The sequence below is a fragment of the Notolepis coatsorum genome (assembly GCF_963971535.1).
Source record: "Notolepis coatsorum genome assembly, chromosome: 2".
NCBI classification, from domain to species: Eukaryota; Metazoa; Chordata; class Actinopteri; order Aulopiformes; family Paralepididae; genus Notolepis; species Notolepis coatsorum.
Window position 1 is genome coordinate 34,408,891 of NC_140166.1, and position 27,746 is coordinate 34,436,636.

At 44.4% G+C, this 27,746-nt stretch overlaps 1 protein-coding gene across 2 annotated transcripts; it reads right to left on the reverse strand.

The window, feature by feature from the left end:
* ubac1 (UBA domain containing 1) lies at positions 1–26,755 on the reverse strand. Of its 2 annotated transcripts, none has more exons than XM_084309036.1 (10): positions 26,329–26,755; positions 25,589–25,709; positions 25,422–25,498; positions 23,911–24,015; positions 21,656–21,758; positions 21,358–21,466; positions 15,764–16,064; positions 8,961–9,047; positions 7,807–7,945; positions 1–4,678 (listed from the first exon to the last, which is right to left on the reverse strand). In XM_084309036.1, the coding sequence occupies exons 1-10, from the start codon at positions 26,464–26,466 to the stop codon at positions 4,563–4,565; spliced, it is 1,296 nt and encodes a 431-aa protein (XP_084165162.1). In that variant the 5' UTR covers positions 26,467–26,755; the 3' UTR covers positions 1–4,562. The 2 variants fall into 2 exon arrangements, with proteins under 2 accessions (XP_084165162.1, XP_084165161.1); XM_084309035.1 differs by having other exon boundaries at positions 23,911–24,018.
* Between the last annotated feature and the right edge of the window lie 991 nt (positions 26,756–27,746).

A 27,746-nucleotide genomic window follows, 5' to 3' on the forward strand; every position in this document is an offset into this window, starting at 1 on the left:
GACAGTAGCCACGATGCCATTTCATTGAATAGTGTATATATTGCATAGGTTGTTGGTCTGAACAGTACTTCATGAAAGGTCAGTGTCTCTCGTGTTCCTAAGCCAGTGGCTCTCAAAGCAGGGTTCGAGGACCCCCGGGGGTCGTTGAGGGGGTTCCAGGGGGTCCCCAGGAAAGTGGTGAATTTTGGCCTATTACATATCAGTTTGGGGGTACTTGACATGAAGCTTTTTGAGAACCACTGTCCTAAGAAATAAACGTAAGGTTTAATCTTGCTGTTTTTTTGTTTGTTTTTGTTCCCGGTGACAAATTTGAAAGATGCAGTGGATTTTGAGTGGACAGTTTTTATTGGAGCCCTCTCCCAGTGTCTTTTTTCACTACATTTGAGAAATGAGATGGTTTGTACATGGATGCCAATGGGAAAGAACATTTTTTGTTAGAAGTCGTGAGATAGCTCATAACTGTGGTCATGATTAATGTCCATGCCACAGTAATCCATGCACGTGTGCAGAGAGGCCTAAGTGTTCACATCCTGTATACAAATACTTTCACATTCAAAAATGCTGCATTATACTTTTTGATCATCACTGTCAGTCAAAAAGCATGTTTCTTTCTCAATGGTTTGTATAAACAATTCTTTTTTTTAACATTTCATTATTTTGCATCATTCATAGAACAGCTTTTCAGGTTCCCTAAAAATGTTATAAGAGCAAGGTACTATTTTGGCTTCGATATAAATAATACACAATTCAGGCAAATACTTCTCTTCAAAAACATTTAAATATGTTCAAATATTGCATTTAACCAAACCATAATAACTCGCAACGCTCTGATCCATAAGCAACGTTTTCTGTTGCTTATTTAAAGCCATTTAAATGCCCGACTGAAGAACAAGAGGTTTGCCTCGGTGGCTCAGCTGGGAAACACAAGCTCCGCCTCCCTGAGCAGAAAGTCAGCTGGGAAACACAAGCTCCGCCTCCCTGAGCAGGAAGTCACATCAACACCACAATTCAAATATTGAATAAAAACACTCAAAGCTTGGCAAAAACACACCACCCTCCAAATAGTTCTCTAAGTTAAAACTAGGAGAGGCTAAGCCCACCCTTATGTAGCAGTAGGTTTTTCAGTACTCAGGCTGATACAGTATCTATTACAGCCACACTGCCCAATGGATCTCACACATCTCTAAAACACTCGGATATACTTCCTTACAGGTCAACATAATTCCAAAGTCCATTACTAAATCCTAGCTATTGCACAGAAATATAGGGTGTTTTCAATGGGTACATCTAATGACAAGGCAAGTCATATAGTGGCTATAGGTGAGCTTGTTTCCTTTTTGGTTTGACAGCATAAATCCTTGTTGCTCTCAAAGCAAAACAGCCAACTAATAAGACATGAGATTTAATTCCAGATTTTCTTTGTATTGATTATTTGTGGTATTTAAAAGATACTGTCGTTTTGCACCTTAGTTCATTCTGCAGGACAGCGTGATGTTGTTGTATCTTCACTCTAAGCTAATCAACAAATCCCTTTTGATTGGGCTTCAGTCATGTGCCGTCTCACATACAGGCTGCGAGGCAGGATAAGGAGACTATGTTGTCAGTGAGCAACTTTCAGAGATGTGAACAAGTGCTAAATGAGAGAGACATGATAATGTGACATTCATGAGCACATTAATAAACAGATTGACTGAGTACCGTAATTCCTCTAATAGTAACCGGGTCTCAAATACAAGCCGGGTCTCTATTAATGGCCGGGTGCGCTCTTGAGCTAAGCAATTATAAGCCGGCCTCCTAATACAAGCCGGGTTACTAATATACTGAGCTGCATACTGAGCTAGTTACTTGATTTCACTTTGAAAACGTTGAAATGACCAGTGACCACCTGTAATTGCACTGTTTACTATTTCATACAGTACTTGGTTTCAATAAATGAACCCAGTACATTTTACTGGGTTCAAACTGACACAAAATGTTGATTTATTCATTATGATCCGTTTGAAAATTTGAAATATAGGCCTCCCTCTTATACAGGCCTCCTCCTAATACAAGCCTGGTACCCGCTACAGTTGAAACAAATACAAGCCGGGGTTACTATTAGAGGAATTACGGTATATCTTTTTTTTCTCCTTTTTTTTTTCTTTTTTTTGTAAAACCATGACCAAAGACCATTTAACAACTTGACTTCACAAACACGAATAGACAGCGTAGTGTACAGTTTCCTCTAAAAAAAGGCAAAAAAGGTTAAATAAATATTCTTGAAGAAGCACAAAGACAAAATGTCCTCAATTTTGGAGGAGTGTGACTTTTACAGTGAGCAGACGGGCAAGACTCTCAAGGTGGAATAACGAGAAGGGTAACATGTCTGAATACCCATATTCAATGACTTAAAAAGGGATAGTTTGGATTAATTGACATAGCGTGGTATACTATACTTGCCAGTTGTATAACCGTTGCACAGCCATTAGCTTACTTACGGAGACCCATGGTGGAAGTTCTGGCTGTGTTTCGGAGTGAGCCGGTAAAGGTTTTAATCCACACCACAAAATGCTAATTAAAGTCTTAACCATCCACAACAGAATACTGAAGTCCAAATGTATCACTGAGGCTTGCTTCTCCTCTCAGACCGATGGGATGTCTAGGCTGGCTAGATAGGCCCAGTGTGTACTAATACACTGGCTTCCTCAATAAACAAAATAGTTCCAAGATATCGTGTCAGTTCTTAACACATTGGGCGCCGGGCATTGTGCCCATCTTATACCACTCTCTGCCACCGTTAAAAGCCTATGGAGATGTTTACCTTCTTTGCAGGGCTATAACTTTTTTTAATTGTATTGCTATATTGACATTACTATGGCCCATTCAACATCGATTATCTATCGTTCAGGATGTGGGAATGTTATATTTTTTCATTCATACATTGTTGTGTTAATACCTTCGAGAATATAAGTATGTTTTTAATCTTTTCTGCTGTAATTCCAAAAACGAGAGTTATATGCCCTGAAGCATATATAGATTATCGATTGGCGTTTCTTTTCCATACACGCTATATTAAAAAATTCAAATGTATATGATCGGTATACATTATGCTTAATCATGCGTGGAGGAAAGGGGGGGGGGGGGTCGTTTGTAATTCCTTGATCGTCACTAAAGGCTTTATTTACTATGGGTTTATATATTGATCCGACTGTTTGCAAACAAGGAAATGCACAATCGGGTTGAAAATAACGTTACTGTTCTCTTACCGATGAGACTGGCGGAGAAAGATCCCAATTATTCCACGCCGATCACCTAGATCCATTTCCGGTTTGTATGGCGCAATAAACGCCAAAATCATATCGCTTATTGCGTTATGGCAGCGATCCAAATGTACTATAGTGTTTGTCAGGAGTCCCGTAGCGAGATGTGACTGCCGGAGGAATTTCCTCGACACACCAATGACACTTTCCGGTTTTTGAGTGTGTAACTCGCCCGACCATCCACCAGGCGGCGGTATTGAGCCGTTGCAGTCCCATCTAGGGTCCCGCTAGGGCACCGGGGGTTGGGGGGATGAATTATGAATGCCATGGCGAACATTTTTAATATTGATCTAAAAAACGCTGCGTTGTTGGCGGTCAACGCATGGCGGGCAATAACGCTGGAAAGCGATTTTGGCGACCAATGTGTTAAAGAAACAAGCATCAGAAATACATTTGGACTGCAGTATTCTGTTGGCATGTTGTGGTATGTGTGTCAAACCTTATATATATATATTACAATATATATATATTATAATTATATACATTATATATAACAGTATATAACATTTATTATATTTCTATTATTATTATTTTGATTTCCAGACCCCATGTGATGCCTGTCTCGCGCTCGGAAAATGTCTCGCACTACGACCACAGGTTCGAGACATTTATACTACTGGCAATACAATACAAACTCCCCCTTTGACTGACACTGAAGCTTTGCTATCGACTACCGGGCTCTCAATTATAAACTGAAGCATTTCTTGAAAAGAACAAAAAAAAATAAGATATCACATATTGATGACAGGAATCATCCAAACATTCACCTTTGATGAAATATAACAATTTAAAGACAAACAAAACTGTAATTGATATTTAAATATCGCAAAAGATACAAAAACTGTTTTTTTTTCTTCTTTTTTTTTAAGTGTAAACATTGGTTTGATGCCTGATGGTCATTTGTTTTGTACATGGAGAGAAATTATATAAAATAAATCATGTCCGTCGTAACTATAAATCGTTCTTATTAAAATGTAAAAACAACATACTAAATTCCAATTCATTAATTACTTAATTATTATTGTCATCGTCGTTATTATTATTTCACGTTAACTTTGTTTTGTACAACTCGGGTTTTTTCTGCAACATTATAAATAGATATCTGTGTAACATCTCTTCAGACTTCACTCTCTCCTCCTCTGGCTTTGTCTTCTCAAGGCAAAAACAATACCCGTGTCCCTGCCGCATCCATAAACACACGCACACTCACACAAACATGCATATTCACACACTACTCCAGTCACACAGGGTCACCAGGAGGCTCTACGTGCGGTTGAGGGTCTGAAAGATCCTAGATATCTGGAGCATGACGGGGCCGGTCTCCGGGTCGTTCATCCACTGGGTGCTGTTCAGCGGGTTCTCCAGCATGTCTTCAAACGCTGCACACAAAACACACAAAGCTACTTCACAACTACGGCCTTTAAACCCTTTCACTACCACACTACCAAAGGGTTAACCCTTTCACAACCGCACTACAGAAGGTTAACCCTTTCACTACCACACTACAGACGGTTAACCGTCTGTAGTGTGGTAGTGAAAGGTTAACCTTCTGTGGTGTGGTAGTGAAAGGGTTCAAACAAATCTGAATTGTCAGATACAGGGAGTCATTTTACTGCATCCAAAAAGCACTTGCATGTGTGTTTTATTGTGGTCAGTTTGTTTTTGTGGCAATTATGGAAACAGAAATGATTACCAATGCCAATGGAAGGCAATAAACCATATATAGATACTTCTAATAATGTACCATATTATGAAAACAAAGTGTGTTTTCAGAAAGTGCTACAGTTTGGGACAGCTCACAAAATGCTAATCATTTCTGCTTTTTAAAAACAGAGCAGCAAGTGCTTTCTGGACAGACTGAGATGACTCCCATCAAATAGGCTTTAGAAAAAGGATGGAACATCCTAGTAAAACATAATCATCCTACCTAATAATACAAATACTGTAGTTTAATAGACATGTTAACCCTTTGATCGCCGGGGTTAAATTCATAATTTACCATCCCTCGCCAGCCCATTTAACATGGAGAAGTTCCCCTTCTTTGCAGGGCTATAACTTTTTAAATTGTATTGCTCAATTGACATTACCATGGCCCATTCAAAGTCCTATATCTATTGTTCAGGGTGTATCAACGTTATACTTTTTCATTCACATATTCATACTAAAATACCGTCTAAAGTATAAGTATGTTTTTATCGTTTTCTGCAGCGTTCTCCAGAACTTGATTTATAGCCCCAAATGCATTATATTGATGATCAAATAGTTTGGTAGGAATCTGTGCGAGATAAAAAATTTCAACTGGACGTGGTTCTAGGAGTTACTACGTATGATCTGATGTTGACCGGATGGGCGGGGGGTCGTTTATAATTCCGTGGGTAACGTTATATCATTCATCTAGTGTGGGTGATATGATCATCAGAGCAGTTAGTATCGAAGAAATAAAAAAATAACGCTGAAACTCACCGTAGCTTCCTCGCGCCGTTGGGAGATGAGCGTGGAACAAAATCTTTTCTATTATGGGATGTCGAAATATCCGATCCATTTCCAGGTTGTATAATAGTATATACGTCCAAATCATGTTGTTTACCGAGTTATTGGTAACCGATCGCCATCCATTGTGTCAAGATGGAGTCCTGCTAATGATAGCGAGTGCCCGGACGAAATATGGGTGAGCACCACTTCATCCGCATAACTTCCTGTTTGGGCGAGCGGCCGATCGGCCACCAGATGGCACTCTTGAACCGTTAGAGAGTTGATAGGGTCTCACATAATGTCTCCGGGGGAGAAATAGGATTTCGATAACAGATTTTTGAAATATTGATATCAATGACGCTGTACAGCGTCATCGGCAGAATAAGCATGGCGGGGAATGACGCTGAAAAGCGTCAACGGCGATTAACACTTCAACTGCCACACACGAGATATCTCGGGTTTCCGATAGTTATGTTGAAAGCCACTCACGAGATTTCTCGGAATTTTATTTTTTTAGCGATCTGAAATCATATTGCATCACGCGAGCCTACCCGAGTATACACGAGCGCCGCCGGCGATCATATGTGGAAAAAAGCGCCCCCTATCGTCTCCCAGATGACATAAGGGATTTTGGAATGGACTCAATGAAAATGGATGGGGAAAAAAATCCGGTACTCCACATTTTCCAGTCCACTGATCCAGCCGGGGTTACCACAGTTCATTCTGGAGCCTCTCAGCCCCGCGGAATCATGTGTACTAACTACTGTATCACGTTGGATCTATACACTTATTGATTTTTTCGAATGGTGATCAGGAATTAGAATATACCAGTTGGATACCATCTGATGTCAGGTAAGGAATCTATGTTATCAGTGTTAGGATAATCAGACTAATTTTGATGAAGATATAGGCTGTTATGTGAAATGGGCTCTTTCGGTTTTACTGAAAAAATCCATGAGGAAATGAACGCGCAGATTATCCGTGCGCGGCGCGAATGTGCTTGCGCGCACGTATAATATTGATCATCTAGCGTTTATTTGAAAACGATTCATAAATAGGCCGACGAATATCAGCGTTCTGGAATATTTGAGTAAAAGACGATTATCACAGAATGGTCTAGAATGAACTGTTTTTTATTTCAAAACGGGTGCTTTTCAAAATGCTCTGAAACGGAAATGAAGCGATAAAAAACCAATCTGCCTTGACAGCACTGACTGGAAAATGATTCTTTGATAAGTGACGGGCAGATTAGACACATAGCCATAATTTAAAACATAGATTAGGCGATATTAACGTTAACATTGAAGTGGACCGTGGCACCAAGGGGGTAAAAAGGAAAACCCGGCGTGGCACTCAAAGTGTTAAAGGGTTAATGTGACTTCAGGAGGATTATTCTGCTGTTAAAACAGCATCACATATAGACCTGTTCACCGTTTACAAACATACTGTGTTCGAGCCAATCAGCAACACCAACTGAGTCACATGACTAAGTTGCGAGCTGCTGCGCTAAAAGAAGTACAATGGGGCTCTATGGAGAAACCATCACTCCCCTGACTAAAAGTATAATGAGCTCTATGGAGAAACCATGGCACCCCCCTGACTAAAAGTATAATGGAGCTCTATGGAGAAACCATAACACTCCCCTGACTATAAGTATAATGGAGCTCTATGGATAAACCATAACACTCCCCTGACTATAAGTATAATGGAGCTCTATGGAGAAACCATGACACTGCCCTGATTAAAAGTTGTTTTAAACGAAAACGGCTGGATGTCGTTTTGCCAAATCAGCATGGCTGAGAGTGTGAGTCTTTCACCTTTTACATATCTAGCTTTGGCATGGATTGATTGTTTAGATCGCTAGCATGGCTAACAAATGCAAATATATTTTAGTCTGCCCCGTTGTTCTAACCAGGATTAGGTTCCTTTTTCCCCCTTGATGCGCAGCAGCAGCACACCAAGTCCGACGTGGACAGCGAACAGGTCTGTAATATTGGCATCTAGTGTATGTGGTATTAAGACTAGACTGTGGTACCCAGCAGAGTCTTGGGGTTAGTGAGGCCCAACTGGACGACAGGGTTCTCCAGGATGGCTTGGAACAGGGGGCTGTTGGTGTCGATGCCTTTGTCCAGGTCCTCGGGAGACGGCTTCCTGTCCCCCAGCAGCCACTCGCACTGAAGGACAACAAGCACGTTTCAAGATAAAACACCCTTTTCACAATAGAGTACAAAATGGTAAAATGGTACATTTATATAGCAGCTTTTATCCAAAGCGATTTACAATTTGTTCCTCACATTTTTACCCATTCACTCACACACCGACGGTGGAGGCAACCATGCAAGGTGCCAACCTGCTCATGGGGAGCAATTAGGGGTCAAGTGTCTTGCTCAAGGACACATGGACACACTGCCCGGGAGGAGTGGGAATCAAACCAGGAACCTCCGGATTACCAGACGACTGCTCTACCTCCCGAGCCCCAAGCTTGTCACACTCCTTTGTGACTGTTTCATTACATTCACAGTATTACATTGATAAACACACATTCATTTCAATAAAATTTTTGTATAAAATACATACATTTTCTACTGTATATATAAAATATAGAGAGGCTTAATTTAGCTGACTATTCCTGGTCCAATTCCTCCATATATTGAAGATTTGGACAGTAAATATCACTGACTGAAATTAGACCCACTTTATATATATATAGTGAGTCACTATGTGAATCTCAGTGAGCTTTTGGGTCATTTATATTTTCTTTGAAATCTCATGGACAGAAAAGTTAACAGCAAATCCCCTGTTGTGCCCATTTAGCACACATCCCATTTTCTAATAAATAAAAAAAAAAGACATACGTGAAACTATTTTGAAAATAAAATATTGTTCAAGACACCTAAATACAATCATAAGAAGACACCTTGATGACGTGCAATCATCCTTCATTGAAATGGACTTAGCCCAAATGAAGGGACTAGATTCCTTTGTTTATTTATTTTACATACATTTGTAGCACTTGCTTTTTACTTTAATACGAGTGAAATACATTGCATACAAACGCATAATAAAATAAATGCACATTACACAAGATGGCGGTTTAGCACGACCGATGTGCAGAGGCTGGGGCACTAAATATGTAACTCGGTTCTGAAGCAACACGTGGATCACATGACTTCTATTGGGACAACTTACGGCTGCATCCTGCTGGTTGTTATTGACTCGCAGGGCATCGACCACCTCCTTCTCATCGAAGCCCATCTCCATCAATGCAATCACTGCCTGCAGGGACACAGCAGAAGAGACAGCTAGTCACAGAGCAGACAGCAAGTCACAGAGCAGACAGCTAGTCACAGAGCAGAAGAGACAGCTAGTCACAGAGCAGAAGAGACAGCTAGTCACAGAGCAGAAGAGACAGCTAGTGCTAGTCAGAGCAGACAGCTAGTCGCAGAGCAGAAGAGACAGCTAGTCACAGAGCAGAAGAGACAGCTAGTCACAGAGCAGACAGCTAGTCACAGAGCAGACAGCTAGTCACAGAGCATACAGCTAGTCACAGAGCAAACAGCTAGTCACAGAGCAGACAGCTAGTCACAGAGCAGTAGGGCTGTCTTAAATACTTCGAAGCTTCGTTCGATGGCACAAGCTTCGAACATTAAAAAAAAAATCGAAGTTTAAAAAAAAGAAAAATTAATTTTGTTGTCAAAAAAAAAGAAAATCTTCAAATTTTTTATTTTATTTGTATTTTTACTTCAGTGTGTGTGTGTGTGTGCATGGGGCCATTGGGTGGGGCCGGGGGACAAATACACTGGAGGAAAGTAACCCAGCTCAGCACTGCCCAAATTATATCATCACTATTGCCTGTTTGAAGGATATCATCCTCAAACACATATACACCACCTACACGCCTATTCTCAGTCCTTGCCCCACAATGGTGGAATGAACTACCCACCCCAGTTAGGACAGCCGAATCCCATCCAATCTTTCGCCGTCGACTAAAGACGCACTTCTTCAACCATTATCTGAAATAAAATAAATCTAACCCTAACTAACCTTACTGTCATGCACTTGTCCTAATAAACTAACCTACACTGTAACACGCAACACTTTGATGAATATCGTTACTCAGCTGATAGAGTTGTATCCTTCCTGATGACCTGTCGTACAGAACTTGTAAGTCGCTTTGGATAAAAGCGTCAGCTAAATTACTAAATGTAAATGTAAATGTGAATGTAAATGCCTTGTAGAATTCCACACATAAGAAAGAAAGATACTGGGATGAATAAACAAAATAGGAAATAAAATGTAGAAATGCATGCAATACATAAATAAATATGAATCTCCATATTAGAACATTTAGATAAGGTGCTACTGAGATGTTTTGATGAGTTCTTTGTTTGTGGAAGTAGCCCTTCTTAAAAATGCATGAACATTCACTGATAATTGGTCTGTAGTGGAGTCTACAAGGTCTACATTGCCGGACCATGTAGAATCCGGACCTTGTAGACTGACATAATTCTGTGCATAGTTTAGTCTACACAGGCCATATTTCAAATAATCAAAATCTTACTTCATTCATCTTAAACATTCTTGATTTGGGGGATTGGTAGTTCCCATGAAATCTGAAGTTGTTTAAACGACAACAGCGATCCACCTTGAATTAAATCACACTGTGTTGGCTGCGTCACAGTCACGAAAGGGGCTACTTAATTCATTAATCCAATCCACTTTATTTATAGAGCACATTTAAAAACAACAAAGTTTACCAAAGTGCTGTACAAGTCCCACAACATAAATAAAAAAAAATATATATATATATAAAAAAGAAAAAATTTATAAATTTTTTTTTAATTCAAAGCTTCGAATTAAAATCGAAGCTCGGCCCCGAAGCTTCGATTGCAAAAAAAAATCGAAGGTCAGCCCTACAGAGCAGACAGCTAGTCACAGAGCAAACAGCTAGTCACAGAGCAGAAGAGACAGCTAGTCACAGAGCAGAAGAGACGGCTAGTCACAGAGCAGAAGAGACAGCTAGTCACAGAGCAGAAGAGACGGCTAGTCACAGAGCAGAAGAGACGGCTAGTCACAGAGCAGAAGAGACGGCTAGTCACAGAGCAGAAGAGACAGCTAGTCAGAGCAGAAGAGACGGCTAGTCACAGAGCAGAAGAGACAGCTAGTCACAGAGCAGACAGCTAGTCCACTTATCCTTCAACTGAACAACTTACCAATGATTTAAAACACATTCACTATCATCTCATCGTTCACAACTTTCCTCATCTTCAGCTGCTGAAAATAACACAGCTTGCCATTATTTTGTCATTTAATATCAATAATATCAATGGCAATTAAAGCATTGATATATACAAATATAGAGGACAAACTTCCCCAAGAGGATTATTCAAATTACTTGCTTCTTCTTTCAGCTCCAATTTCAAGATTTAGAGTTCTAATTCTATGCTAGCTTTGGAACTTTAAAAAGTATCAGACGGCAGACGCTCTTTATTTCAACTGAAAAGCCTGAAATGGACCTTCGTTAGCTAACTCACTATGTGTTATGAAGACACACAAACAATGAAATAGGAGTTTCAACTAACATGGGGGGAGAGCAGATACTGAATTTTCCATTTAAAAAGTGAACTGCTCTGGTTTGAATGTTTCCATCAAATTGAAAGAGAGAAACTATGGTCATGATACAGATATGAACGTTTTCAAAGAGAATCAAAGACAACGGGTTCCCAGGGCGGCTGGCTGGTGTAGAGGTCTAAGCACTCCCCTACCACCACAGACACCAGAGCGGCTGGGTAGTGTAGAGGTCTAAGCACTCCCCTACCACCACAGACACCAGAGCGGCTGGGTAGTGTAGAGGTCTAAGCACTCCCCTACCACCACAGACACCAGAGCGGCTGGGTAGTGTAGAGGTCTAAGCACTCCCCTACCACCACAGACACCAGAGCGGCTGGGTAGTGTAGAGGTCTAAGCACTCCCCTACCACCACAGACACCAGAGCGGCTGGGTAGTGTAGAGGTCTAAGCACTCCCCTACCACCACAGACACCAGAGCGGCTGGGTAGTGTAGAGGTCTAAGCACTCCCCTACCACCACAGACACCAGAGCGGCTGGGTAGTGTAGAGGTCTAAGCACTCCCCTACCACCACAGACACCAGAGCGGCTGGGTAGTGTAGAGGTCTAAGCACTCCCCTACCACCACAGACACCAGAGCGGCTGGGTAGTGTAGAGGTCTAAGCACTCCCCTACCACCACAGACACCAGAGCGGCTGGGTAGTGTAGAGGTCTAAGCACTCCCCTACCACCACAGACACCAGAGCGGCTGGGTAGTGTAGAAGTCTAAGATAGAGGCGTGTTGTAGTCTACACCCTCCCCAGACCGACAGAGGCCGCCTGTGGTAGTCTACACACCCTCCCCAGACCGACAGAGGCATGTTGTAGTCTACACCCTCCCCAGACCAATAGAGGAGGCGTTTTGTAGTCTACACCCTCCCCAGACCAATAGAGGAGGCGTGTTGTAGTCTACACAGGGAACAAAATTAAGTTTTTGGCTTACCAGCCAAGGTGGCTGGTAGATTAAAAAAAACGACCAGCCAGGAAGATTTTTTACCAGCCAAAAATTTGACATGTGCAAAGATTTGACAGGAACACATGTGCTCCTAAATAAAAAAAAATTAGGAGCACACAAAGAAATGTAGGAGCACAGTGAAAATGTTTCAAGTAACAGAGTTTATTAACAAACTATTTATTACATGCATATTATACTGTGCATGTGCATACTAAGGGACAAACATCTGTGCAAATAGCACATACAGTACCACCAAAATCACACATTGGCCCATGCCTACTAGACGCAAAGGATATCGGTTGTCAAGCTGCTTTTGTATGTTGTAGTGTTGTCACGATACCAACATTTTGACTTTGATACAGATAGGAAAGGTAATGGAATATATTATTAGATGACAGAACATGGGAAATTCTTTATACAATTATTTATTTTATTTCATTATTTAAACGCTATTGCTTGCACTGTATAGCCCTGATAGAATACTCTAATATGCTCATATGGCTCCCAATCTTTTTACATGCCAGAGTGGCTGAGTAGCCTCTGTAATTTACAAGCCAAAGAGGAAATCTACACGCCATTGGCGTTTGGCGGGTGCTTATTTTGTTCCCCGAGTCTACACCATCCCCAGACCGACAAAGGAGGTATGTGGTAGTCTACACCCTCCCCAGACGACAAAGGAGGTATGTGGTAGTCTACACCATCCCCAGACCGACAGAGGAGGCATGTTGTAGTCTACACCCTCCCCAGACCGACAGAGGAGGCATGTTGTAGTCTACACCCTCCCCAGACCGACAGAGGAGGCCTGTTGTAATCTACACCCTCCCCAGACCGACAGAGGAGGCATGTTGTAGTCTACACCCTCCCCAGACTGACAGAGGCATGTGGTAGTCTACACCCTCCCCAGACCGACAGAGGCATGTGGTAGTCTACACCCTCCACAGACTGACAGTGGAGACATGTTGTGGTCTACACCCTCCCCAGACCGACAGAGGAGGCATGTTGTAGTCTACACCCTCCCCAGACCGACAGAGGAGGCATGTTGTAGTCTACACCCTCCCCAGACCGACAGAGGAGGCCTGTTGTAATCTACACCCTCCCCAGACCGACAGAGGAGGCATGTTGTAGTCTACACCCTCCCCAGACTGACAGAGGCATGTGGTAGTCTACACCCTCCCCAGACCGACAGAGGCATGTGGTAGTCTACACCCTCCACAGACTGACAGTGGAGACATGTTGTGGTCTACACCCTCCCCAGACCAACAGAGGAGGCATGTAGTAGTCTACACCCTCCCCAGACCGACAGAGGAGGCCTGTTGTAATCTACACCCTCCCCAGACAAATAAAAAGGTATTTTGGTCAAACATCTTCAAATGCACTGCTTCGCCATACACTCTGAGTGCAGCTGAGACCAGCACTCAATTGGACAAGGGAACAGTTGTTTGTTACATAGTCCCTCAAGCCAGCCTATCTCTTCCACAATCTTCCAATGCTCCAATGTCTGTAATTCAGCCCGTTGAAACTGAAGCTGAGCTAGCTAGGCTCCCCCTCGTTTGTTTTCCAGTATAGGAGTTATTTAAGCGACAGCACGGGGGATATGGAACTGGATACCTGCCTTACTAACTCACTTAGTCCCTCAGAGCTGCTGAATTACAGACAGGTGGGCGGAGGAAGCGTTAGGAAATGTGCAGGAACCGGCGCGTCCGTCTCGAGACTATTTGATGCACATGCAGTCCAACTGGCTTGGTCTCACGCACCTCAAATGCACCAGGAACTACTACTAACTACTAACCAATCAGGTGGCCGTCAGAAAACCTGACAAACTAAACAACCAGCCAAGGTGATTGTATACTTTGAGTTTCAGTAATCAAGACTTTTTTCTCTGGTATTCTGTGTGGCGAGCGTTTTCTCATGTGTGCTGTATGAGTGTGTGGTTGTGTGTGCGAGTGTGAGTGTGTGTGTGTGTGCGTGCGTGTGTGGTTGTGTGTGTGAGTGTGTGGTTGTGTGTGTTGTGTGTGTGTGTGTGTGTGTGTGTGTGTGTGCGTGCGTGTGTGTGGTTGTGTGAGTGAGTGTGTGTGTGTGTGTGACAGCGTTTCCGTTAGAACATATTCGTGCCGGTCTGGGTGTCCTGCAAGATTTCTATCCCCGGACATATTCGAGAAATGCCGGTCAGCCTGGTTTTCCTTTTTACCGGCTGAATGCCACCAAGTCTATATTAATGTTAACGTTAATATCGCCTAATCTATGTTTTAAATTATGGCTATGTGTCTAATCTGCCCATCGCATTATCAAAGACTATTTTCCAGTCAGTGCTGTCAAGGCTGTTTATCGCGTCGTTTCCGTTTCAGAGCATTTAGAAAAGCCCCCGTTTTCAGATAAAAAACAGCTCATTCTGGAGCATTCTATGAAAATCGTCTTTTAGTGGAATATTCCACAACGTTGATATTCGTCGGCCTTTTTATGAATCGTTTTCAAATAAACGCTAGATGATCAATATTATACGTGCACGCAAGCACATTACGGCCGCGCGCGGATAATCGCCCCGTTGATTTCCTCTCTGACTTTTAGTGAAACCGAAAGAAGACATTTCACAAAACAGCTTATAACTTCATCAAACTTACTCCGATTATCCTAACACTGATAACATAGAGTCCTTACCTGACATCAGATGGTATCCAACTGGTATATTCCAATTCCTGATCACCATTCGAAAAAATCGATACGTGTATGGATCCAACGCGATACTGTAGAACTCCATGATCAGCGGGGATCTGAGGTTCCAGAATGAACTGTGTCACTGGTAACCCTGGCTGGATCAGTGAACTGGAAAATGTGGATATAATGTCGCACCTCAGCCAGGAGAATTAAACTTTCCACTCGGGCCTGAACGCTCGACATTTCTGTTTCTGTTTTCTTTCACCACAGCATCAGCGGTCTCTGTGACTTCAAGTTCAGAAGACTCATCTTCGTTGTCATTATTATTAGACCTGCTTGTGCTTGGTTTCATGAAATATTTGTTAAGCTTAGCTTGTTTGGCCATCTCTCTCTCTCGCTCGTATACCTGTTTGTCGTTATGGTGGCCAGACAGGCTCAAAAAAAGAAAGAAAAAAAGATTCACATCCGAGCGGCGCCATCCGCGCTTTATCAGCGTGAAGCAACATGTAATGATTGTTTCGTTCATCGCATAGGCTATTTAATTTGAGCCTATTTTAATACAATTCAAATAATAAAATTGTGCTTAGAGAAATTATTTTCACCGGACATTATGACCGGAGATATTTAAATATTCGGACTTCAACATATTTTGCCGGTCAAATACCGGTAATTACCGGCTAACGGAAACGCTGGTGTGTGAGTGTGTGTGTGTGTGGTTGTGTGAGTGTGTGTGTGTGTGTGTGAGAGCAAGGCCCAACACCAGCTAAAAGAGCCACCCACTCTGGATTCAGGCCTGAACTCTCGTTTCCTTCGGATCCTTTTGAAGATCTCTGTGAGCTCGTCCTGCCGGGCGCCGTCTTCCGTGTTGGACTGGGACAGGCTGCGGAGCAGGTGGTGACCCGACGCGGAGGCTGAGGCAGAGGTTGATGTGGAGGTTGACGTTGAGGTTGAGGATGAGGCCATCACAGAGGGGCCTGCAGCTGTAGCTCCTGCAGAGGAGTCGTGGCAGGGCAGCGGGGCGTCGGCCGAGGGGTCGTCCACATGCTCGATCAGCCACTCCATGGCCTGGGTCACAGACATGCTGCAGGCAGGAGACAGGACAGAGGCAGGGGGATGAACCAGGACAGAGGCAGGGAGACGGGACAGAGGCAGGAAGACGGGACAGAGGCAGGGAGACAGGACAGAGGCAGGGAGACAGGACAGAGGCAGGGGGATGAACCAGGACAGAGGCAGGGAGACGGGACAGAGGCAGGAAGACGGGACAGAGGCAGGGAGACAGGACAGAGGCAGGGAGACAGGACAGAGGCAGGGAGACGGGACAGAGGCAGGGAGACAGGACAGAGGCAGGGAGACGGGACAGAGGCAGGGAGACAGAGGCAGGGAGACAGGACAGAGGCAGGGAGACGGGACAGAGGCAGGGAGACAGAGGCAGGGAGACAGGACAGAGGCAGGGAGACAGGACAGAGGCAGGGGGATAAACCAGGACAGAGGCAGGGAGACAGGACAGAGGCAGGGAGACAGGACAGAGGCAGGGAGACAGGACAGAGGCAGGGAGACAGGACAGAGGCAGGGGGATGAACCAGGACAGAGGCAGGGAGACAGGACAGAGGCAGGGAGACAGGACAGAGGCAGGAAGACAGGACAGAGGCAGGAAGACAGGACAGAGGCAGGAAGACAGGACAGAGGCAGGAAGACAGGACAGAGGCAGGAAGACAGGACAGAGGAAGGGGGATAAACCAGGACAGAGGCAGGAAGACGGGACAGAGGCAGGGAGACGGGACAGAGGCAGGGAGACAGAGGCAGGGAGACAGGACAGAGGCAGGGAGACAGGACAGAGGCAGGGGGATAAACCAGGACAGAGGCAGGGAGACAGGACAGAGGCAGGGAGACAGGACAGAGGCAGGAAGACAGGACAGAGGCAGGAAGACAGGACAGAGGAAGGGGGATAGACCAGGACAGAGGCAGGGAGATAAACCAGGACAGAGGCAGGGAGACAGGACAGAGGCAGGGAGACAGGACAGAGGCAGGGAGACGGGACAGAGGCAGGGAGACGGGACAGAGGCAGGGAGACAGGACAGAGGCAGGGAGACGGGACAGAGGCAGGGAGACAGGACAGAGGCAGGGAGACAGGACAGAGGCAGGGAGACAGGACAGAGGCAGGGAGACAGGACAGAGGCAGGGGGATGAACCAGGACAGAGGCAGGGAGACGGGACAGAGGCAGGAAGACGGGACAGAGGCAGGGAGACAGGACAGAGGCAGGGAGACAGGACAGAGGCAGGGGGATGAACCAGGACAGAGGCAGGGAGACGGGACAGAGGCAGGGAGACGGGACAGAGGCAGGGAGACAGGACAGAGGCAGGGAGACAGGACAGAGGCAGGGAGACGGGACAGAGGCAGGGAGACAGGACAGAGGCAGGGAGACAGAGGCAGGGAGACAGGACAGAGGCAGGGAGACGGGACAGAGGCAGGGGGATAAACCAGGACAGAGGCAGGGAGACAGGACAGAGGCAGGGAGACAGGACAGAGGCAGGGAGACAGGACAGAGGCAGGGAGACAGGACAGAGGCAGGGAGACAGGACAGAGGCAGGGGGATGAACCAGGACAGAGGCAGGGAGACAGGACAGAGGCAGGAAGACAGGACAGAGGCAGGAAGACAGGACAGAGGCAGGAAGACAGGACAGAGGCAGGAAGACAGGACAGAGGCAGGGAGATAAACCAGGACAGAGGCAGGAAGACGGGACAGAGGCAGGGAGACGGGACAGAGGCAGGGAGACAGAGGCAGGGAGACAGGACAGAGGCAGGGAGACAGGACAGAGGCAGGGGGATAAACCAGGACAGAGGCAGGGAGACAGGACAGAGGCAGGGAGACAGGACAGAGGCAGGAAGACAGGACAGAGGCAGGAAGACAGGACAGAGGAAGGGGGATAGACCAGGACAGAGGCAGGGAGACAGGACAGAGGCAGGGAGACAGGACAGAGGAAGGGGGATAAACCAGGACAGAGGCAGGGAGACAGGACAGAGGCAGGGAGACAGGACAGAGGCAGGAAGACAGGACAGAGGCAGGAAGACAGGACAGAGGAAGGGGGATAGACCAGGACAGAGGCAGGAAGACAGGACAGAGGCAGGGAGACGGGACAGAGGCAGGGAGACGGGACAGAGGCAGGGAGACAGGACAGAGGCAGGGAGACGGGACAGAGGCAGGGAGACGGGACAGAGGCAGGGAGACGGGACAGAGGCAGGGAGACGGGACAGAGGCAGGGAGACGGGACAGAGGCAGGGAGACAGGACAGAGGCAGGAAGACAGAGGCAGGGAGACAGGACAGAGGCAGGGAGACAGGACAGAGGCAGGGAGACAGGACAGAGGCAGGGAGACGGGACAGAGGCAGGGAGACAGGACAGAGGCAGGGAGACGGGACAGAGGCAGGGAGACAGGACAGAGGCAGGGAGACGGGACAGAGGCAGGGAGACAGGACAGAGGCAGGGAGACGGGACAGAGGCAGGGAGACAGGACAGAGGCAGGGAGACAGAGGCAGGGAGACGGGACAGAGGCAGGGAGACGGGACAGAGGCAGGAAGACGGGACAGAGGCAGGGAGACAGGACAGAGGCAGGGAGACAGGACAGAGGCAGGGGGATGAACCAGGACAGAGGCAGGGAGACGGGACAGAGGCAGGAAGACGGGACAGAGGCAGGGAGACAGGACAGAGGCAGGGAGACGGGACAGAGGCAGGGAGACGGGACAGAGGCAGGGAGACAGGACAGAGGCAGGGAGACGGGACAGAGGCAGGGAGACAGAGGCAGGGAGACAGGACAGAGGCAGGGAGACGGGACAGAGGCAGGGAGACAGGACAGAGGCAGGGAGACAGGACAGAGGCAGGGGGATAAACCAGGACAGAGGCAGGGAGACAGGACAGAGGCAGGGAGACAGGACAGAGGCAGGGAGACAGGACAGAGGCAGGGAGACAGGACAGAGGCAGGGGGATGAACCAGGACAGAGGCAGGGAGACAGGACAGAGGCAGGGAGACAGGACAGAGGCAGGAAGACAGGACAGAGGCAGGAAGACAGGACAGAGGCAGGAAGACAGGACAGAGGAAGGGGGATAAACCAGGACAGAGGCAGGAAGACGGGACAGAGGCAGGGAGACGGGACAGAGGCAGGGAGACAGAGGCAGGGAGACAGGACAGAGGCAGGGAGACAGGACAGAGGCAGGGGGATAAACCAGGACAGAGGCAGGGAGACAGGACAGAGGCAGGGAGACAGGACAGAGGCAGGGGGATAAACCAGGACAGAGGCAGGGAGACAGGACAGAGGCAGGGAGACGGGACAGAGGCAGGGAGACGGGACAGAGGCAGAATAGAGTATTGCTTGCTATGGTCCGGTAAATACGCTGATGTTATTGAACGCATAACTATATAATGTCAATGCCACAAAACGAATGCCTTTATTATAAAGTAGTAACTTTATAGTAATAATAATAAGAAAGGGTCGGGGGGGTGCCCGCGACACCGAGTGAACTGCGCATCCGTGTTTCACTTTCAATAACTAATGCGTGCTTGCCGAATCCCAAACAATATTCATGCTGCAAAGTCATCCTCTAAAGATAGACATTTAGACTAGAGGCAGGCTATAGGCTATATGCTATAAAGAGTAGACTACTACTACTTAAAAAAAAATGCATTCAAACTTTTTTTTTAATTTTTTGTGTGCGTGCGGTAAAAACCGCGGCGGTAGGAAATATTTTGCAAATTTGTGCGATAAGGAAATAATCAATACCGCGGCAGCTCTAATGCTGATATGATGCATCATAATGATGTATGCTATGATGTATGTTGATATGATGTATCATATGATGTATGTATCATATGATGTATGCTGATATGATGTATCATATGATGTATGCTGATATGGTGTATCATATGATGTATGCTGATATGATGTATCATATGATGTATGCTGATATGGTGTATCATATGATGTATGCTGATATGGTGTATGCTGATATGATGCATCATATGATGTATGCTGATATGGTGTATGCTGATATGATGCATCATATGATGTATGCTGATATGGTGTATCATATGATGTATGCTGATATGATGTATCATATGATGTATGCTGATATGGTGTATCATATGATGTATGCTGATATGATGTATCATATGATGTATGCTGATATGGTGTATCATATGATGTATGCTGATATGATGTATCATATGATATATGCTGATATGATGCATCATATGATGTATGCTGATATGATGTAGGCTGGGTAATATGTAGGGCTGCATTCATTTTGGTCTTAGTCGACCAGACTAGGTTAGCCAATTAGTCGTTTAGGATAATATAAAGTGCAATATCAAACCAAATCTGTTGTTTTCAAATAACCCCTCAAATATTGAAGACTTATTTTGTTAAAGGTCCTCTCCACTCAAAAATATGTTTTTTCTACAGCCAACTGCTCTTGGAGGCATGACTTTGACTACACAGATTGTTATTTGTGCAGGAATTGTCGCCAGAGGGCCCTTTTCACATTCTTCCACTGGGGGAGTGGGGTGGGGGAGTGGCTTCTCTGTACTTCCTCAAACTCTGAGCCATCCGTGTGACGCAACTAATCCTGCGAACACCTCATGGTTGCAATATGGTATCATATTGCTCAGCTGGCTACACTGTCACCGGGAAATGCCAACTGCTAACGTGAAATGCTAATGTGAAACTTGCATTATAAGATGATACATCTAGCGATCTGTGCAAGAAAACATTTTTTTTTTTTTTTGGTAAATCTCTTAGTTATAACAAGATTGTGTAACAGGAGATTTGGGGGAAGACGTGAGGGGATTTGGTGTTCATAGATCCTTGCATCTTTCTGGAAAAACCATAACAAACTAATTGTTATTCAATCAACATAAAAAAAATGTAGAGTGCTAAAAACACGTAATTTCATCAGGTCCTGATACGATAATATTTAATTATTTCTAGGGATGTCCGATATTATCGGCCTACCGATATTATCGGCCGATATCGGCATTCAAATGTGATATCGGAAAATATCGGTATCGGTTTTCAATATTTAATTTTTATTTATTTTTTTACATTTCTATAACCTTTATTTACCCAGGCAAGCAAGTAAGAACAAATTCAGATTTGATTTATTGTCAAAAGTATGCATAATGTTGTGTTAATTCCACAACAAGAGATATGTAATGTTAATTACCTGAAATTATAAAAAAAAAATTGGGGGGGAACCCTGCATATATCGGTATCGGTTGATATCGGTATCGGAAATTAAGAGTTGGACAATATCGGTATAAAAGCCAATATCGAGCATCCCTAATTATTTCCCAACATTAGTTTAGTGTACTCGACGGACTCACTGGCTCAGTCTGAGAGCTTTAATGGCTCTGCTCTCAGGGAAGCCCATCTCCGTTAGCTGCTGCAGGGCCGTCTCATCCACTCGGTCCTCCTCATCTTCATCCAGCATGGCTGCCAAACACGGAGACAACACAGACATTATTATTATTATTATTATTTTTTTTTTAATAAACTCAATTGTGATTTGAACTACCATGTATTGTGTCTGGGGGGGGGGGGGGGGGGGGGGGGAACATCCCAATATTATCTTTAGAATCGAGACATGGGATGGCAAATGTGACCGTCTGATGAAAGCTTTACCGTTGGCCTTCTTGAAGAGTTCAACAGCATCGGGGTTCAAGGCGAGGAGCTTCTGGGCCACCTCGATGAGAGACACCAAGATCTTCCTCAGCTCCGTCTGAAACTGGTGACACACACAAGACGTACCAACACACAGACCAAAATCAATACCATCTTCAACAGAAGGCCGAACTGAAAATAATATAGCAACACTACTATCACCGACATCTAAGAAGGGAGATCAGATCCCCCCCTTGAACGGCCCTTCTAAGGTTTCTCCCCTCTACATTGCCTGCCTGTGGTGCTTTTTTCCTATTGCTAGGTTTTTAGTGTGTTTTTCCTTACCTTCGCGTGGGGTATGTCTGAGAGTGTTGCATTCATTTATTTATTTCACATTTTATTTGGGATTTCATGGTGTTTTTGTTTTGTTCTTGATTTATTGTGATGTTTCTTCTTGACTTGTTTAAAGCAGACGTGTCCGGCCCATGGGGACATTAACGTGTGTTGTCGGGCCATTCAACAAAATGCCAAACTGAAAATAATCAAGATCTCTGCCATAGCCTAGTCCAGGGGTCAGCAACCTGCGGCTCCGGAGCCGCATGCGGCTCTTTAGCCAATCAGCTGCGGCTCCCTGGCCCAAAAAAATTATTCATTTTTATTTGTTCTCTTATTTTGGAGATCGATGTCATACTGTGACACTGAAATGAAAAAATATTTCATCAACTAAAATATTTAGTCAACAAAAATATTTCATCAACTAAAATATACAGTACGCCTCTCCCTGCCGTCTGCAAGTGGCTAATCTTGAGCTTCCGACCCCCCAGTAAGCCAACCATGGATAAATCCAAAAAAAGGAAAGTCTGAGGAAAATAGAGGGTTTAATTCAGCGTGGACAGATTAATTTGCTTTCACGACTAACGATGCAGGCTTACCTGTATGCCTGATATGTGGTGCGAAATTTGCGAACAACGAAAAGTTTACTTTTTATTTTATAAATTTTCCACAAATAAGGGAAGGACTCAAATAGAGCTGCATGGGTTTTATTTCAAAGTAGGTCTACAGATGCCAGTGTTTTTTCTCCTTTTCTGTGTTTTATTTCAAAGTAGGTCTACACATGGTAGTCTTTTTTCAAAGTAGACTACTTTTTATTTTATAAATGTTCCACAAATAAGGGAAGGACTCAGATATACCTGAATAGTTCAAGGTTTTATTTCAAAGTCGATCTACAGACACCAGTGTTTTGTCTCCTCTTCTGTGTTTTATTTAAAAATAGGTCTACACAGCCAGTATTTTTTCTCCTCTTCATAAGAGTTTGAGGTTTCCTTTGTTATAACAGGTAAAAACAGCAATAAAAAGTCAAAATTGTTCTTTTTGTTGCTTTATAAATTCCATTAATGCAACAAACTGTGTGCTATAAGTATAACGTATAATAAATCGCACATTACTTTGGGTATGCAATTGTCAGGCGTTTTATGCTAATTGTGGGGTATGCTTGGGGATATATAAAACGTTATACACCGTTATCTTCATTTTAAGGGTAAATAGGTTGTGCGGCTCCCTGAGCATTTTATTTTGTGGGAGGGGGGAAAGTGTCTCTTTTGATAGTAAAGGTTGCTGACCCCTGGCCTAGTCCTTAGCAACAGAACCAGAATCATGACTGAATACACGTTTAATTGATTTAAATCTGATAAACGTATAATCATGACAATGTGAAGGACACCGGATGAACTTCTGATGAGGACCAGGATGAACTTTTCATCCATCCACCCTGTCAGTTGAGGCTGTCCTTCCGAGAGCACATGTGCTGCTTTCTTACGTCTCTGATGTTTTGCTGGGTGACCGTGTGGTCCGTGTGACTTACTGTACGTCTCTGATGTTGTGCTGGGTGACCATGCGGTCCATATGACTTACGTCTCTGATGTTGTGCTGGGTGACCATGCGGCCCATATGACTTACGTCTCTGATGTTGTGCTGGGTGACCGTGCGGTCCGTGTGACTTACTGTACGTCTCTGATGTTGTGCTGGGTGACCATGCGGTCCATATGACTTACGTCTCTGATGTTGTGCTGGGTGACCATGCGGCCCATATGACTTACGTCTCTGATGTTGTGCTGGGTGACCGTGCGGTCCGTGTGACTTACGTCTCTGATGTTGTGCTGGGTGACCATGCGGCCCATATGACTTACGTCTCTGATGTTGTGCTGGGTGACCATGCGGTCCATATGACTTACGTCTCTGATGTTGTGCTGGGTGACCATGCGGCCCATATGACTTACGTCTCTGATGTTGTGCTGGGTGACCGTGCGGTCCGTGTGCCGGGTGGGCAGGCTGGCGGTGGCTTTAAGGATAGCATCTTTGTCTGGAGCCTTATTATCTTGCTTCTTCTGACAAATAAGAGATAATCACAATAATGAGTTCAAAAAAAAACACAAGAATGGGCATAGGGGTGTTTTTAGGAGTTGTAAAGATCAGGGGGTTGAGCCAAATGTATATATATTTTTTCTGCTGTGCTGTCTGGCACTTATTAATTATATATGCCTATTGATGGCCATTACCATGCTCAATTGTTGCAGCAATCTTCTGGTTGATCCCATTTGTTACAGAGATTTTGTGCAAAATGTAAAAGATTTTGACCACTTGAGAATTGATAAACATGGTCAGAAGTCCCTCCAGAATAAAAGACACAGAGACCTTGGAGAGAACTGTAGAGAAACCCACGGTGTGATTTGGTATCAAAAGATCCATTTGGAGAACTGCATTTTCCTGCAATTGGATGGCAAGCTGCTATTTTGAAAACGGCTCAGAAACCCCCCTTATTGTCAATATACTGTGCACAGCAAAGCTATATATCAATAGGTCATTTTATACAGTTAGTTCAAGAAATAAGCAAATACACTGTAATGGCAATTTATTATATGTTACATCATTTGTACAGCTTATTGGACATGTTCATAGCTCTGTTATAAATACATATTTCTCTGTACAAAGCTTTAACTAGTTTAACTAGTCAAGACACTAGGCGACAGTCTGACGGTGTTCTTAAAACAACTTAAAGGTCAGGACAGCTTGACTTAGATATGACATGTCCAAGTAAATCACATAGTTCTTTTTCTTGTCGTCTTCATATCAATCTTGTGACAGATAGGACAAAACCCCTAATCTCATCTTTGTTTACCTTTCTTGTCATATCTGTTATTAATTTGTCATCTTTTGTCGTCATGTCAATTTGTCAAACTATGTATTTATTGTAAATCTTACCAGAGCTTGCTCTCACTTTCTGGTGAGACGCTCGTGTTAGACTTGTCTCTGATTGTAAACTGAGGATAGTTCACTGTCTTGGCTCATTTAAAATATTCCACAACAACACCATTTAATTTTTTTTTTAAATAACAAATTTGTACTGTATACAAAAAACTGCATGGTTTTTGCCCATAAAGTGGGCATATGTATAAAGGGGAGACTCGTGGTTACCCATGGAACCCATCTCATTCAAATATCTTGAGGTGAGAGGTCAAGGGAACCCCTTTCAAAATGTTTTCCCTTGCTAAAATGTAGCCTACCTTTGCAGTATTATTTAGCCCCCTTACCTTCATGCTAGCTTTAAACATGAGCGTTAGAGCCCAGGAAAGATGGCTAATCAACTGTCACGCTAAGGACATTTCCAGGTCAGAGGCTAGCAAAAAAACATTTGAGGCTATAGCCCCGAAAGCCCAGGGCTAGCTACGCCCACGTCTGATTCTGTTTAGATGAGGCTTCCATGAGTCACCTGAAGTTGATTAAGGTTTACCTTTTCCTCTGCAGTTGATATGTCTGCCATCTTTGGAGGGGTTGGTGGCGGTCTTTTCTTCATCAGCAGCAAAACATCTACAAGAGAAAGTGAAATATTGTCAGTTTGTGGCAGATCATTATGTTCCTAACGAAGCCTACACCTTTTTGAAACGTGCCGGATCATACCTTTATCTTGGAGATTTTCATCTGCAACTGTTTTAGTGTCTGTGAGGTTTCTTTCTGTAGCAGCGTGGATGAGTTTATGATGGGTGAGTGTTTTGGGGTCCTCCAGACTTCCGTGCACATACTTTTGGAAAAATAAGCACAATGCAGAGTTGGAATGACAAATGGCCAATATAGGTCACAACATACAGCCAAGCTGTCAGTGAGTGAACAACACGAAAGGGAAAAAGCTGAATATGAGCATTACCCATAGACTGTTGAAAATGTATCAACTTCATAACCAGTTCCAGTAGCAAAACAACAGCAGTGTTTTCACGATGCAATAGTAAATATAACTACACGACATATGAATGCAGTCTGTTATTTCCTTTTGGCATTGACTTGCTCAACCTAGATTGGATGCAGAAATAGATATAAATAAAAGGACACGCTTTCAAGTAGAGAGGATTATGTGGGAGAGGTTGCACAATAATAATAGACACCCCCTAATGTAAGCCATCACAGCACAGGGGCAGCAAGCTAGCCATCTTGCTTGAGAGCCAACTTGCTAAATTATAAATAGCGAAGTCTACCCAGTGACTATAAATACAGAATGACAGCTTCAGCAGAGGCCCTGGCTGACAGAGGTAGTAACACACACACACACACACAGAGAGAGAGAGAGAGAGAGAGAGAGAGAGAGAGAGAGAGAGAGAGAGAGAGAGAGAGAGAGAGAGAGAGAGAGAGAGAGCGACCCGACCTACATGTTTCAAGCACCTCTCTTTGAGTTTTTCAATAGTGGTGTCTTCCGTGACCTCTTCCAGCCACTCCGCGCCCTCCATCGTACAGATGTGTATCTTCAGTACTTTCCCAGCGAAGATCTTCTCCTCCTGCACGAACATCTCGGCGGCTGTGGAGGAGGAACCAGCCCGGTGGTGTCGGTGTCTCGGCTGCTGCTGCAGACAGTGTCGCTCCCGCTAGCTGGCGTGCTAAAGGTTAGCAGCACCTAGCTGTCTCTCTGTCGTCCTCGGAATCCCCCGACAACAGTGGAAGGACACGGTACCGGGTTAACTGCGAACCATTTCCCCGTTCCCTCGGTTCGTCTCCACGGCCACGGCGAGCGTGTGCTACTGTCCGCGCACCAGCTATTTGTTTGTTTCCCTCTTGAAGACGAGCAGCCACCGAGGAGGAGTCCCTGTTTTGATGGTAATGGTTGAACTCTGAACTCTGGCGACGTAATGGCCGGGTGCATTCTGGGAACCGTTGTTCTTTTTGATGAAGTATTATTATAATGGTTCATCATCCCTGCAGTGCACTGCATGATACGGATTTCCCTGAAGGTCGGGGTACGACATGGTTTCAAACATGGGACACATTGTGATATGGTTAACACTAAAAAAGATATAAAGATGAAATAAATCAGTATCGGCATAGTAGGCTATGATATTATGTCGAGAGATCCCATGCAATATATTTTACCTAATCTCCTAATACACATTACAATAGGCCTTGTTCTAAATGGAATAATCACCGATTTATGGAATAATAGGTCTGTCTGATGATGACTGATCTCTCTTGCGAAATCTCGATAAGGTCCTACAAAATTGTACCACAAGAGGGAGACACACTATGCAAGACGATTGGTAGAATTCAGCAACGGAAATTAGGTGACCATTTATAATGATTGATTGATTGATTGATTGAATTGATTGATTGAAAATTGTGTCACTTTACACAGTTTACTGTACTCTGTCACTGTGTTTCACTAGTGTCTTTACACAGTTTACTGTACTCTATGTTACTCTGTTTCACTAGTGTCTTTACACAGTTTACTGTGCTTTGATTGATTGATTGATTGAACATTTTATTAACAGATTGCAGAATGGGTACAGTACAGTACAGCTCAATACATACAATTGTTAAGGGGATGCAGACCAGAGAAAGACTTTCGTCTTGTTTACATCAGGGTCCCCCATTTTCAATTCATCATAACATATATGACATACACATGACATACAGATAGACAGTACTGCTACATCTATACATTTATGACATACCAGATTTGCAAATACAGTACTGTTTGTGATACGAAAAGAGTCCAGAAAAGAGAGTATATACATTTGAACTGCTGCGGTCAGGCAAGCGATACCGGAGTCTCAAGGCGAGCACAGAAAGACTCAGA

What these genes read in the sequence shown, in the direction of transcription:
- ubac1 (XM_084309035.1), bottom strand. Translation starts at nt 26,466, where the DNA reads ATGTTCGTGCAGGAGGAGAAGATCTTCGCTGGGAAAGTACTGAAGATA. An exon ending in AAGAGAGGTGCTTGAAACAT is followed by an intron (nt 25,710 to 26,328) that starts GTAGGTCGGGTC and finishes TTTTTCCAAAAG; the next exon opens with TATGTGCACGGAAGTCTGGA. An exon ending in AAAGCTCTCAGACTGAGCCA is followed by an intron (nt 16,065 to 21,357) that starts GTGAGTCCGTCG and finishes TCCTGCCTGCAG; the next exon opens with CATGTCTGTGACCCAGGCCA.